Genomic DNA, 14569 nt, shown 5'->3' with positions numbered 1-14569 from the left:
GTAGTGTCCACATTCTCTCATCCTCCATTTCTCTATTTCAGGTTTGATCCATGGTCTAAAGGACCCACAATGGGGAGCACAGGGTCTCTGCTCTTCTCTGGCTACTCCAGGCCTCCACCTTCAGTTGTGGGGCAAGAAGTAGGGAGTAGAAAAAGGGGGCAGTCTCTACTGCATGGGGAGGTTCTGATCCTCCTGGGTGATGTCCTTGGTCCTTCAGGCATCCAGACGTGGCATAGGACCCTTCCCACCTGGTGCTGTGAGGTCTCCAATAGTCAGGCCTTGGAGACAGGGTCCTGGCCAGATGGCTCAAGCTAGGCTGCCTGCATTGGTGCCCATTTGGCACACACTCCTCTGTGCCCTACCTGGCAGGGAGAGGCTGGCTGCCTCCCCTGCTACCCTCATCCATCCTCCCCTCTTCTGCAACAGGGCACAAAGGCAGATCACCAATGCCTCTGCGTTGGTATAGGTTGGCTGGGGTATAGGTCGGCTCCCCTTCTCCTGGGCATGGAGGCCCCTCGTTGGGCTGGGTAGGGGCAGGAGCACCCCACCCTACAAAGGGAAGTGCAGAGAGGTAAAAGCCATAGCTTTTCCCTGGGGCGATGGCTCCTAACCTGGGGATTCTCCACTTCAGCATTAGAGAGCATGAAAAGCTTATTCAGAAATACCAATGTGCTGACCCCACTCCAGGGTGTATTTTGAAGTTGGGGACTGTAGAAGGCAACCAGGGTTAGGAAGCACTGCCCTACTCCCAACAAATCCCTGTCCAGTGGTGGGAGCAGGGCCAGTTGGTCCTGCACCTTGACCCGGGAGGATCTAGGTTCTCCCTTTGTAAGGTGGTAGGGGGACTGAGGGCCTGACCCCTTAGCTCTGGGGCCTTAGCCAGAGCAGGTACCAGCAGAGTTCCCATTCAACGCTCCAGTTGAATAGCACCTTTCTTATGCAATCTTGCCAGAGCCTATATACAACTCAGTTGGAGTCGGAGCACCTCTGCTGAAGCAGGGGTGGGGGGCCTGGAACCAGCAGTGATCCAGGGCTTTGCCAGCTGCATTGGAAACCCCCAGCAGTGAAATCATCACCTAGGCCCCTCAGCTCATTCTAAGAACCTCCTGTCACTATGTTGAAAGGTGAGGGAGTGGGAATGGAACCAGAGGCATGGGTGGGGTCTAAGAGAAGCAGACCAGGTGGCTCAGCAAATCAAGGGAAAACCAGGAGGCACACAGCAGTAAGGAAGCAAGGTCAGGAGGGGGCCTCAGACTTCCCAATCCTGCCCAGTAGCCACCCCTGGGTCTGAACCCCCAGCAAGGTGTGCTCCTCCCATATGACCCTGAGCAGGGGGAAGAAGAGAGGCAGTGGCCTCAGGACCTGCAGCCGCCACCCCCCTCCAGGGCCACAGGAGGAGAAATCCAGTGGGGATGAGAGGCCCACCACGGAGCCTCTCTATAAAGTCCTGGACAACGCCTCTGAGCGAGGGTGACGAACCTACAACGCTGCCAGCCCAGCGGGACCACGGGTACAGTGTGCAGATGGAGGGCTACCTGGGCCGAAAGCATGACCTGGAGGGGCCCAATAAGAAGGCATCCAACAGGTATGAGGCAGGGGCCACCTGCTGGGAGGGGGGGGGGCGGTTCCCAAGGACTTCTCCACCAACAGAGCCTCAGCAGCATGGGTATGTGTTGGGAGAGAGGGTGCCCTTTGTCTCTGGTCTGAGCACCCCTTTGGGCCAGCCTAGGGGCTACTTGGCACGATGGGAAAAGCCTATCTTCAGTTCCAGTCCTGAGTTCAAATCCTACGCCCTCGTACAAGTTACTCAGCCTTCGTTTCCCCGTTTGCAAAACAGGGATAACGATGATGATAGCATGCCTCTTGGGTACAGATACTGAGCCTGACACAGAGTAGGTTCTCAATAATACTAGTTTTTCTTAATCCAGGGCTGGGTAACAGGTAGGTACGTCTTGGCAGTAACAACATATCCTTGACCAAGTCCCACTTTTTAACAAATCTGGGCCTCAGTTTCCCCCGCTGTAAAATAGGAGAGGAAGAAGAATGGGGTTGGCATACATGCCTTCTGGAGGTCCCTCCCAGTGCTGTCATACAGCAATTCTGTGACCCTGAGGAACTCATTCGAAGGCTGTGCCCTTTCCTGGCCCTGAGGCAGTTATGTCCTTGAATTCGGTCTGTCCAGAGCTGCTTCTACCCAAGGTCCCTGGGGGCCTCTGTTTTTTGGGGAGCTTTCCAGGGTCCCAGGGACACAGGACAGCTTTGAGAGGTTGAAGGAGCCACATTCCCAGGGCTCCAGGGCTGCATACAGAGCCCGTACTGGGGAGACAGGCTAAAAAATGAATTCAAATTTCAAAAATGAATTTGGGGGACCAACCACCCTGAAGAAGTCTATTGTTTATACAGAGTCCACCAGAAAAGGAGAAACTGAGCACCTGCCATGCTAAAAATCTTCACAACTGCTCTGTGCTATTGAAGATTCTATTTTCCAGATAGAAAAACAGAATTTCAGAGAAGTTAAGTCATTTGTTTAAGGCAGGATAAGACCCAGGTCCTGATCTCAGCAACTGCCTTACTTGGGCTACAAGCTCAAGGAAGGTGGTGAGGGCTAGAGGAAAGGTCCCTGACCCTTCCTGGAGGATCTCCCTCTGGGTGTCAGAAAGCTGGGCTCTGTAAAAATGGCTCTGCAGCCAGCTTATACAGTACAGGTCAAGTTCTCTCTCTGAACTTGCAGTCCTTCTTCCCCATGTGCCCCCAAATTCTTCACCTTCCTGCCTTCCAGAGGGAGGGAGGAGAAAGAGAGCAATGGGGGTTGGGAGGCGGGCGGGGGGGGGGGGGGGGGGGGGGGGGGGGGGAGGGGCGGGGGGGGGGGCGAAGGAAGAGGAGGAGGAATAAGAAAAGCTTAATGTTTCCCAGCATTCATTACTGTGAGAGGTAAAAAGGCAACCTGTTTCCCATTGGCCAGTCAAGGAGCTCAGGTCAGCCCACACATTAGCTTATGAGCTCATCTCCCAAACATCAGCTGAGTCTTGATTTGCACAAATATGTATCTTTAAAAAGTGCTGGTGCAGTATACCGTGCATATCTCCATCGACAAAACCCTGCTCTGTTCACTTCACAGTTGTGTGGTAAGGATCAAACATGCTAATGGATGCTCAAGTGCTTTGCAAGGTTAAGTTTACACTATTGGTCTTAGACTCAATAATTCTACTTTTAGAAATTTATCTCGAGGTAAGATCAGAGCTATAGCAAACATTTATGCATGAATGTTTATCCCATTGCTGTTTAAACTGCACTGTTTGAATTTCCAGTAATTACAAGGCCCACCAATAAGGGATTATTTGTATATATGGTGGGATACCAGATAGCATTCAAAATTATTTTGGGGAAAGATTTGAAGGATATGGGAAAACACTCATGATATAGTGTTAATCTTAAAAGGATATAGATAAAAGCAGGATATGAAATTAAATATTCAGTATAACCCAATTTTCATTATATATGTGAATAGAAGAAAATGTGAATGTGTGAATAGAAAAGACTAGAATATGTAAAATGTTAACAGTAGCTTTTGATGGTGGAATTACAGGCAGATGATTTTTATTTCCTTTCTTAACCATAAAATGTGTTACTATTTTTTTTGTAAGTTTATTTTGAGAGAGATTGAGACAGCAGGAGTAGGGGAGGAGTAGAGAGGGGGAGAGAGAGAATCCCAAGCAGTCTCCATGCCGCCAGCACAGAGCCTGATGTGGGGCTCGAACCCATGAAACCGCAAGATCATGCCCTGAGCCAAAACCAAGAGTCAGATGCCCAACAAAATGGGCCACCCAGGCGCCCCTAGTATACTAATTTTTTACAAAATGGTAAAGCTAGAATTCATTACAGAACTGTCATAACCGGACCATGGGGGACCTGCCTGACTGTTTTCACAGGTCCTGGAACAACCTGTACTGTGTTCTCCGGAACAGCGAACTGACCTTCTACAAGGACGCCAAGAACCTGGCCCTGGGGGTGCCCTACCATGGGGAGGAACCCCTGGCCCTGAGACACGCCATCTGTGAGATTGCTGCCAACTATAAGAAGAAGAAGCATGTCTTCAAGCTGAGGTGAGGCCCTCCTGGCCCATGCCCATTCCCTGCAGGCTTAGTTTGGCATCAGTGGCTGGACAGGGGCCCCTGTAGGAGACCAGCTCCAGGCCTAGCATTTGTCAAATCAAAGAGGCTGATGGTCCAGATTTTTACCTGCCTCTGAGGGTTGTGGTCAGGGGGAGGCTCAGGTCTGTGGGATGAGCCAGCCCTCTGTCCAGGCAGAGGTGGCCACATGGCAGGAAACCTTTTTTTGTCCTAGGCTGAGCAATGGCAGCGAATGGCTCTTCCATGGCAAGGATGAGGTAAGTACAGGGCAGCCTAGCCCAGACTCCTGCTGACAAAGCAGCAGGTGGCTCCCTCAGAAGTCCCAGGGGCACCCCCCTCCTTTGTGGCCCATGACCCTTCTGCCTTGCAGGAGGAGATGCTGTCCTGGCTGCAGGGCGTGAGCACCGCCATCAACGAATCCCAGAGCATCCGCGTGAAGGCCCAGAGCTTGCCCCTGCCCTCCATCACCGGCCCCGATGCCAGCCTTGGCAAGAAAGACAAGGAGAAGAGATTCAGCTTCTTCCCCAAAAAGAAGTAGCCTCTCTGGAGCCCCGCCAGCAGGACCGAGCTGTGCAGGGACTGGCGGGGCGCCTGGGGCCTCGGGCCTCAGCCCGGGCCAGTCCTCCCCGCAGCCCACCGCCCGGGCCACCCGCTGCCTGCGCCTGCCTGCGCCTGTGATCCGGTGGCCTGGGCCCGCTGTGCCGCGATCCCTGCCTCCGGCTGACGCCTGCCTCCGCCTTCGTGCAGTCCCGGTCCGGGGGGAAGGCCAGGGACCCCTGTGGCAGGAAATGGTTTCCCAGGCACAGGCCTTCCTCTCCCACACCCCTCCTCCAGTATGAGGGCCCTCCAACCCCCAAGCCCCATAAAAGCTGGAAAAGAGAGAAGAGGTTCCTCAGACGCTGCCCACTCCCAAAGCAGATCTTGCTTGGGGCCACCTCCCCTTTGGTCACAGCCAGGGAAAGAGAAGAGGACACTGGAAACGCCTGACCTGCCCCTTAGGGGCATGAGGAAGGAGCTTCAGGTAACCACACAGGGCTCTAGCTCTAGGCAAGGGGCCCCTGGGGACCCAGAGGACACAATGGGCCTCCTCCCCACTGGGCTTCCTCAGAACTGGGACTCTCACTTCAAGGGCCACCTGATCCCTTCCCCCTTCTTTCTCTCACCAAAACAAACAAAAAAACGGTGCAGTCCAAGGTTGGTGGGTCTTATATGCAAGGGCCTCAGGCTGCCTCCGGTGCCCTCTGCTACCACCACAGGTGGTAAAAGGGAGGTAAAAGCTCTCAAGCTGGTCTTCTTAAAACAACAGAGCAGCGTAAGGCTCAGAGGTGAAGGAGACAGACAGACCTGGACACTGCCCAGGGCTCTGCCTCTCCACCCTAGGACCCTCCCCACCAAACCAGCACAGTACGATTCAGCCCCAGGGCCCCTCAGGGAGACAGTACAGATTCCTAGATACAAGAAAGATGCCCCAGCACCTACAGCAAAGCAGCCCAAAGCCAAATGCCCAGTGTGTCCTGTCTGCAGCTGGTACCATCTGAGGGTGCTGGCTGGACGGACAGCAAAGTTCATGACCTGTCACTCTGGGGTGGCAAAAGAAACCATACCTGGGTATTACCTCCCATATAACACAACCCCTGGACAGCTGGGACAAATGCCGGGTTTGGGCCCTGAAGGTATGGCACCCCTTGCTCCACTTCTCCTGAAGGTCCTGGCCTTGGGTCGTGGGAAAGTCACATGGGTGCAGAGGTCACCCAACGTCCAACACCCCTCCCCCCTTCCCAAAGCATAGCCTAAAGGAGGCCTGCAACAACCTATTTGCCCAGGGATAGCCTTCCCCATGCTGTTAAGGCCAGACTTCTGGAGGGAAGAGGGCACTCGTTCCAACAAGGATCTCCTCCAGCACCCTGAAAGCAATACAGTGCCAGCCCAGCATCCGGACTGGGGTTAGGTCCAAAAGAGGTGTCATGCTGGGGGCAGCAGGTGTTACCCCTGAAGAGACCATAAAAGTCCCAGGGGCTGCTGTTCCATTACCTTCCCCATGAGGAGGCTCAGACACACCCAGATGATTCCTCTGGATGTGGGTGAGGCCCACGTAGCAACTCCAAGGGTAGGCATCCAGAGTCACTGGGCCTTCCCAGGAGCCCCTAGTGCAGGCACAGCTTAGAGATCAATACCACCCTGCCAAGGGGAAGCTAACTTCAGCAGACAAGAACAGGAGGGAAGTTCTCCAATAGAGCCCAGCACCCCCAGATCAGGTGGCCCCACCTTTAGAGCCAGGGTCTTCACTTGGCCTCTCTGCATCTAATCCTGCATCCCTCTTTGCATCTACAGGAAAGCTAGTATATACCATTCACCAGCCTCTTTCTCCATCTGGGGAAACCAAGGCAGGAGGCAGTGAGGTGACCATACTCAACTGGTGATGAAGAAGGCCTCTAGTGCATCTGAGGGCATGTCCTGCTCCAAGGCAGATAGTGGCAAGAATCTTCCTCCTCTCCCTGGGCCAATCTTTAGGGAGACCAAGGACCACCCTGTCCCCTCCATGTGTGCCAAAGCTGCAACTGAGGTGAGACATTTCCGGCAAGTGACTCCATAGTCCAAAGAATGGAAGGATCCCAAAGGAAGAGGTAGGATTTCACCACCCCGGGTCCCCCAGACTGGCAGCCAGCTGCATGTGGCCCATCTATTGCCAGCTCCCCACACATCCGTCTCCCATCACGCAAGCCCCGAGGCACTCAACCAACAGGACTGAGGAGCCCAGCTTTGGGAGACTGTGCCACCTGGGGCTAAGCTCTTGGTGCCCTGGCAAGGTTTCTTTTTCCCCTCCTTCCGTTTTCTACTTTGCAGTCTTTTAACGGTATTCCCAAACTAGGTTGACACAGCTCCCGTCCACACCAGCATAACAGGCTTCCTCCCCAGGGCAGCTTACACGAAGCTCCTTCTGGGCATGGTCAGGCAGTCCTCCTTCCCTCTCTCTTTCCCCTTCACCCCCTGCCTGAACTGATTGGCTGAGGTGGGTATGGAGGGTCCTCAGGCGTCCCCCCGGCCCCCACAACTAGCACCAGTAACAGGAAGCTTGTGGAAGGCCCAGCGTCCCCACCACACCATTTCTCTTTCCTGCCTATTGGAGGGCAACCAGGGTCCCCGGGGTTGGTCCTGGATCTCTCTCCCCTCCCTTTAGTGGGAGCAGACAGGGATCCAGGACCATATGACTTGGTCCTTTGGACAAGCAAGCTCAGGGAGGACACAAGGGAGGAGGAGGCAGCTACACACGACTGCAGCCCTGTTGGGCACAGACCACGCGATCTGGGGCTGGCCCTGGGGCCAGCGGGGCCTTGTCCTCCACCTGCTCAAATGTGCTTCCACCAACCAGAGAAAACCCATTTACTAGTTTTTCTAATAAATCAATAATGCTCCATCTTTCTCACTGATTTGACTGGTTTTGTTTCCCTCTGAACTGGACCAAGGAGGGGTAGTTGAGCAAGGGGGTATCACCATGGAGACAAAGGGACAGATTCTCTGGATTGTCCCTGGAAAAGCCTAGGCCACCACCCAGGAGCTGTGCCTTGCCTGAGACCGAGAGCGCTTGCTCATTCATGCGTTCAGCAAGCCTTTCCCCCACAGAGCTCTGGACAGAGATCTTGGCCCTCACTTGGCCTGCGATTCATCTCCAGAGGGGCAATTTCATTTGGTCATTTGGTCTGGGGTGGGGGGGGGGGGGGTGAAACAGGCATCGCCATTTTCAAAAGGCCCCACTGACCATTCTCATTGGTAGTGAGAACCAGTGAGCTGGTTCAGGGCTCACCATCACGCCTAGATGGTTACGGATCACCTGGGGAAGGTGTTCACTGCAACTTCCCAGACCCTACCCCCTGAAAAGTCTGAGGGAGTCTGACAAGCTGTACATCATCCATTTCCTTCGATTTGTAGATAAGGAAAAAGCAAGAGTTTCAGGTGACCCAGCTAGTTAATGGCAAGAGGTTGGGACCAGAACCTGGGCATCCTCTCACTCCAGTAAATTTATAGCTACTGAGCGTCATACCCCAACACACGCCTCTATCCTCAGCAACTGTGGAAACCGCATAACATTCAAGACAATGGGTAGAACACAGGCTAGCCCTGTCTGCTGCTGCTTCGGAGAGGCCTCCCCTCTTCCCTTGGCCTCTTTAGACTCTGCACACCTGCCTTCAGGCCGAGTCTGTCCTCTGAGATCAGAAGCTCACGAAGCCCTGACCCACAAGACCTGTGGGAACACACGCCTGCAGGAACAGGGCCAAACAAGGCTGGTGCGCCACAGAGAAAGGGCAGAAAGAAAGCCCAATTAGAAACAGGCAGGCATTCCTAGCCCTTTCAAGAAAAGACCCTTTGAGAACGGGATGAAAACTGAGGTTCCATCCCAGAAAAAATGCACTTGCTCTCTTTACACAATATTGCAGGCCACCTCAAGACATGTCTAGGCTCCAAGTTTAGAATACTTGCCTTTTAGGATGTCTCTTGGGAACTAGAGAGGGAGAGAAAAGGGCACCAGACGTTGGAAACTTCCGCCTGTTAGAAAAACGTTCCATTCATTTCCCCCACCTTGTTTAGTTGAACTTTGGTCCTTGAGGAAGCTAAAACCTGGCCTGGTCCCTCCACCCCCAACTCCCGCCTCCGACAGGATGCCAGGCTGGGGTAGACAGAAAACAAGTTCCCTCCTGCACATGCTGCTGCCCCAGCCTCCCCAGCGAGCACCCTGGTGCCTTATGCTTTGTGAGCACAGATGACGAATGAGTGACTGTGACAGCAACAACCCCCGCAGCCCGCCTCCCTAAGACATCCCTGGCCTTGATCAACCGTCCCCACCCCAGTGAGGCCCAGTGAGGAGCCACACACAGGCCGGTTGGTCAGCAGTGGTTATTGAACCATTGGCAAATAATGAAATGTATATACATTAGTGACAACCACAGGATCAGCAAGACAACCTACAAAAGTACCTGAACTGAGCGCGTTACACTCTTCACGGGAGAGGAATCCACAACAAAAGAACACACACAAACTCTCACCTGCACACACAAATATACCGCGGGATGGGAAGCAATAAATTATGGGCCTGGTTCCTGCCTGGATCCTAAGGAAAGACACAAAGAGGAAAGCCTCCCCAGGCCACCTCCCCACAACTCCTCCGGGTGGGCGCCTCAGCCCGCAGTGGTCAGCCCAACACTGGAGGCCTGAGCACGACTTGCTCTCCCTGGGAAGAGAAGAGCTTAAATATTCAGCTTCTCACCGAAGAACTATATACAAGGGAAGTGGTCACACTGGCCTCGGTGGGAAGAAAGGCTCAACTGGGCCTGTGGAAAGTCGCCCCGAGCCCAGAGGTGCGCCAGCCGGTTCCCGGTGAAGACACTTGCCGGGTACACCAGAGCATTCTTCCAGGGGCCCTTGTGAGCAGGGTGAGCCAGGCCTGAGGGCAAGCCTGCCGTGGTCCCTCTCCGTCCCCCCCGCAGCCACATGGCTCCTCCCTCTCCTTGGACTCAGAGTCACCCTACGGAGTTCAAGGCCTGGAATTTCTCCCTCAGGTTTCTCACTCTGCCCTGCTGGCCTGGGTCCACTGGGTCCCTGGGACCCTCTTCCTTTGGCCAATACTCCGGACTCCTGGAAATCCCAGACTCCTGGAAATCCAGGCCCTGTCCCACCGCGGCTGCTGGTGAGCTTGGTCTCTGCCCACTGCCCTCCTCCAGCCCCGCAGCGGGGCAGGGCAGAGGCCCCTTCTCCATGACGATCACCCGCCCGTTGTTCTCCAGGGTGAGGTCCGCGGTGACATACAGGGCTTCCTCTCCGACTGGCCTGCTTTGGGGCAATCCCCCAGGGGGCTGGGGCTGGGTGGCCTCTGGGTCTGCCCGGCCCCTCTTGGCGCCCACGCTGCAGCAGCGGCCCACCTTGCCCGCCAGAGGGGGCTCCACCATGTTCTCCGGCACCGAGCGGCTCCGGTTGACAGGCTGGCCACGGGGCCGGCCGCCCTCGGCCTGGAATGCCTCGTCGTGGGAGGTGTACTTGGAGCAGAGCTCTCGGACGTCAGGCCAGTTGAAGGTCTCAGTGTCGAAGGGGCTGAGGGGGCTTCGAGAGGAGGGCCGGACCCCAGGCGAGGTGGTCCTCGGGCTGGCAGTGGTGGGGCTGAAGGAGCAATGCCGAGGAGAGCAGGGCTTGGGCGGGCTATGCTCCGGGGCCACCGTCTGCTCATCGTTGAGGAGGGACAGCACCGGCTTTCTCTTACCTGTGGGGAGAGAGTGAGCTGACTGACCCACTGGGCGGGAGGGGAGAGGGCAAGTGAGGACTCAGAACTGCCTTCTGCTCCCACTCCAGGCAAGGCTGCTTACTGGGGTTTGGGTTGTGATGGCAGAGAAGTCACATTCACCATCCACGGCCCCTTTATCGGAGGGCAATGGGAAGAATGAGGAAAAGGCAGCTGGACGTGGGGTCAGGAGTCACAGGAAAAGACGAGAGCTTCCTCCCCTGGAAGAGCGGGCCCATGGCCACGTTTCCCCCAGGTCTCTGCTCCACAGGAAGGGCTGGGGGAGGGCGGTGAGGGTGTTACAGCAGGGCCACGCACCGCCCTGCGTGTGGAGTCCAGCCCTCTCTTTGGTCATGGTTCTACAGGGTCACCTTCCTCCAGGAGCCAACCTGCTCCTCAAAAGCTCTTCCACCCCAGATTTGCGGGAAGGGCCCACCCCCCACCCCCTCATTGTACCTTTGCCACCCGAGGGCGCTCCAGCCTCCTCCTGCAGGCAGGGAATGGTGGGAGCCGCCTTTCCCCACTGGAGTGGTGGCCTGGCTGGCACAGATTTGCTCTTGATCCGCAGGCTGTACTGGCGGGCCAGCTGGTAGACCTTGTTCTTGACTCGCTCGCTCACGCGGCCATCCATCACGTGGGAGAGCTGGACGATGCGCGGGTGCAGTGGAGCCACCAGCTCCCCCTGGACGTCGCCACTCAGCTCCTTCACGAGCTCCTTCAGCTCCCGGGCCAGGTGGGCCGGGCTGGGCCGCTCCGTGGGGGAGGCACTCTCAGGGGAGGCAGCGGCCGACTCCTCAGTGATGGCCCCCAGTTCGTGCTCCTCCAGGATGAAGAGCGGTTCGTGCAGGTCAAAACCATTGGCCTGGCCTTGGCCAGGCCCCTTGTGAGAGCTCTCCCCGGGAGACTCCATTCCCTCCCAGATCTTTACAATTTCTGAAGACGGCCTGAACTCAGCATCTGTGATAGGAGCCGGCTCCCCAGCGCTCACCTGGCCGGGGCCTGGGAGGTCAAACATAGCCCACGAAGCCGGCCGGGAGCCCACCTGCCTCCTGTGCCCCAGCGGAGCCGTGGGCTCTGGGTCTGGCCTGGGAAGGCTGTTGAATCTGGAAACGGAGTTCCTCACCAGCCCTTTGGGGATGTAGGAGAGGCTCTCTCGGCGCCGGATGCTAAAGCCCGCGTCATGGTGCTCCGCGTTCTCATAGTAGCTCTTGATCTTGTCCAGCAACAGCCGGTCTCGGGTGGAGAGTGCCGATTCCTTCTTCTTACAGGAAGACCTGTCGGGCTCTGCAGGGCAGCCTGGACTCGGGGGCTCCGTCCCATTGACCGAAGGGCTGCTCTCCGTGGCCACGCCCACACCACTGTCCACCTCTGGGGGCGGCTGCGAGCTGAGGGCGTCGGTGGTGCTGCCACGCCGGGCCGAGCCCTTCTCGCTGCCCTCTAGGCTGAGCACGCTGCTGCTCCGGCTTGTCAGCCTTGGGCTCCCAAAGCCGCTGGCCTTGCCATCCTCCAGGGCCAGGCTGCTCCGCCGAGAGAAGCTGCTGACGAAGCGCTCGGCAATGATGCTGGCCTGGTCCAGCACAGAGGGCGGCAGGAGGCTCTCGGACTCCTGCGTGGCACCCACGTCCTCCTCCTCCTCCTCCTCCTCACTGCTCAGAGTCTTAAGGTCCTCGGTGCTCTCAGCCACCACAAAGTCCACCATGTCACCCGGGGGGGCCATCCCCAGCAGCTCCTGGTGGGCATCAAGCTGTGTTTCCAGGACTTCTGGAGACTCCATGTCTGAGGGCACCTCCTCGATGCTGGCACCTTCCACAGCAGCAAATACTTCCTGCTCTGTCTCAGGCTCAGGGTCTGGCTCAACCTGGGATAACAGAACTCATGTGAGCCAAAACCCTCCCTCATGAGATCCAAAGGATAAGCGGACAGCACAACCTGCTCTCTCGGTTCAGTGAGAGGGCATGCAGTTTAGGACCAAAGGCAATGAGAATGAGTACAACTCAAGAGTGGGGAAACAGGTCCTTAGAGAGAAGAATGTGGTGATGACCCCCAGCCATCATGCAGCGAGGGGGCTTGGGTCGTAAAACCCAAGGACAATTCTAAGAACACATATTGGGTGGTGTTGGCACCTCTCAGTGGCAGCCTGCCTGGGAACCAGAGGGACAAGGTGGGAGCATACAACACAGGGTATGCCTGATGGAGAGGCAGCTCCCTAAGGCCCTAGAGGCCACATGGGGGTTGTTCTGGGTTCAGACCCACCTTCCCTGAGGGGTAAGGACCTCCTGTGTGGATGAGGGTCCACAGTGCAACAGGACCCCATGCTAGAGTCCTGTCAGAGGGTGAAGACCGGCATCTGGCTCCTACCAGCCAGCCTCTGGCCCTATGCACAACTCTGCAGATGCCCAGCAGACAGGCAAGGAAGGAAGCAAATTCAAGAACTTCCTCCTGACCACCTTGAAGGTGATCTGAACCATGAAACCAGCCAGTACAGGCAGCCTTCCACAGGGACCTTCGGGAAAAAGAGCAAACATGCTACATTCTAAGGAATCAGACCCGATTCCAATGGTTCTAGTCCCAAGTCTGCAAAGCAGGACCCATGGTTTAGGCCTGCGTGCCAGGAAGTGGAAGGGGGGCTTCTGAGTCACAGGTTCTGACCTCAGCTCTGCCCCTCAGCAGCTGCCTGATGTCAGGCAAGTCACTCAACTTCTCTCAGCCTCTTTCTACCTGAGCTGTTGCAGGCAACAGAAGGAAGAAACAAAACATCGGACAAGCAGGAAGTGCCCAGATGTCAATACCCAGGTGGGCACAGGTGTGACTTAAATGTCTGGCATGCTGGCGGGGGCAGGGCCTTACGCCCTATACCAGGAGGCCTGGCTGAAGGGACCTAAAATCTGGTCACTTCCACGAATATGGCCCTTGACGAGAGTCTGCACCTGCCCAAAGAAAGGAGCTGCCCGCTCACACTACCACACGCTCACAGGCCAGACAGGCTTCCTAAAGGGGCAAAGAGTCCTGGGGTGTGGAGGAGGGGATCTGTCCCCACGGGCCCAACAGGAGAGCCCGTGCCTGGAAGCCCCACCTGCAGACCAGGTGCTCCGGGCACTCCCGCACCGTCCCCCTTCTGCCTGCTGGCCACTCACCTCTGGCAGCGAAGAGGTGGACTCAAAGCTCATGCGCTTCTCAGCACTAGTGGGAGACCGGCCGCCGGGCCTTCTGCGGCTCTTGGGGCCTTCGGACTCCCTACGCCCCTTCTCCTGCAGGAAGCAGAGGGCCATCATCAGCTCCTGGGACAGCTGGGAGCTCGTCCCTTCTGCAGCCCAACGTGGGCAGAACCTTCTGAGCCCCCAAGGCGGCTGGGCTGTACCGAGAGCCAGCCTGGGACCTGAGCCATTCCACAGTCAACCTGAACTGCAAGGTCTGGGGATGCAGAAATCCCTGCCAGGTGCGCAGCCTCAGGAAAGTCCAACCCGCCTGCCCCTTCCAGCCCCGCTGTGTGCTGGCTTCTCCCCCTTCCCCACCGCCCCCATCCCATTAGTCATGCTCACTGGGGAGTAAGCTAGTTCACGCCCAGTACTGGAACAGCACATGCCAGGGGCTCACCGGGGCGTGACAGCAGGCGAGGGGTTAGGTGCTGATGGCAGGAATGAAGGAACAGGATGGAGGGGTGGGAGGGCAGGGGAGAGAACTCCCGGATGGGCATGCACTCGCCAGGGAACATGCAAGGAGGAGGGGAGATCAAAGAGACACCTCACCATAGCGCCCCGGGAGAAAAGTAAAGCGTTGGCCCGATAGTGCCAGCAGTGGAGGGCGGCCAGCAGGGAGCTGGCAAAGTCGGCTACCTGCTCCGCCACTGCCAGGCTCTCCTCCTCCTCCTCCTCCTCCTCCTCCGAGCCTTGGGGCTCCAGCCTGGCCCCCTTCTCGCTGCCTTCATGCCCTGCCAAGTCTTCCAGAGACACCTGAAAGGCCTGCTCCTCCTCCTCCTCCTCCTCCTCCTCCACCACCTCCTCCTCCTCCTCCTCTTCCTCCTCCTCCTCCTCCTGCTCCTCCCGGGCAGCCCCTTCAGCCTCTGGCTGTATGCCCTGAGCACGAGGAGGCCGCCCAAAGTCCAGGAGAGCGCCGGCACTGCCTGCATGCTGTTCAGAGCACAAGACCCCCTCGTGACCAGCCTCTGGGCAAGCCC

General features: G+C 56.9%; 2 protein-coding genes across 8 annotated transcripts in view; one reads left to right on the top strand and one right to left on the bottom strand.

Annotated features, from left to right (window-relative positions):
* SPTB (spectrin beta, erythrocytic) overlaps positions 1-7545 on the top strand; it is a 127577-nt gene extending 120032 nt beyond the window's left edge. The window contains 6 exon segments of the mRNA XM_019451557.2: positions 1333-1374; positions 1376-1453; positions 1455-1585; positions 3930-4103; positions 4345-4387; positions 4501-7545. Of these exon segments, the coding sequence (XP_019307102.2) occupies positions 1333-1374; positions 1376-1453; positions 1455-1585; positions 3930-4103; positions 4345-4387; positions 4501-4668 (636 nt within the window). The 3' untranslated portion in view covers positions 4669-7545.
* A 1461-nt stretch (positions 7546-9006) lies between these two features.
* The window catches only part of PLEKHG3 (pleckstrin homology and RhoGEF domain containing G3), a 41787-nt gene continuing 36224 nt past the window's right edge, over positions 9007-14569 (bottom strand). For 6 of the 7 annotated variants that reach the window (XM_019451564.2, XM_019451563.2, XM_019451558.2 and 3 more), the window contains 3 exons: positions 13530-13643; positions 10852-12253; positions 9007-10377 (listed from right to left, as the gene is read on the bottom strand). In XM_019451564.2, coding sequence (XP_019307109.2) covers positions 9644-10377; positions 10852-12253; positions 13530-13643 — 2250 coding nt within the window. In that variant the 3' untranslated portion in view covers positions 9007-9643. Of the gene's footprint in view, positions 10378-10851; positions 12254-13529; positions 13644-14141; positions 14523-14569 lie in introns of all 7 variants that reach the window. The other variant, XM_053889499.1, reaches the window with a different exon arrangement.

Source organism: Panthera pardus, unplaced genomic scaffold (assembly GCF_024362965.1).
Source record: "Panthera pardus isolate Hobbes unplaced genomic scaffold, ASM2436296v1 HiC_scaffold_24, whole genome shotgun sequence".
Classification (NCBI taxonomy): Eukaryota; Metazoa; Chordata; class Mammalia; order Carnivora; family Felidae; genus Panthera; species Panthera pardus.
The sequence above is the reverse complement of the archived record's forward strand: the minus strand, read 5'-3'. Positions and strand labels throughout refer to the sequence as shown.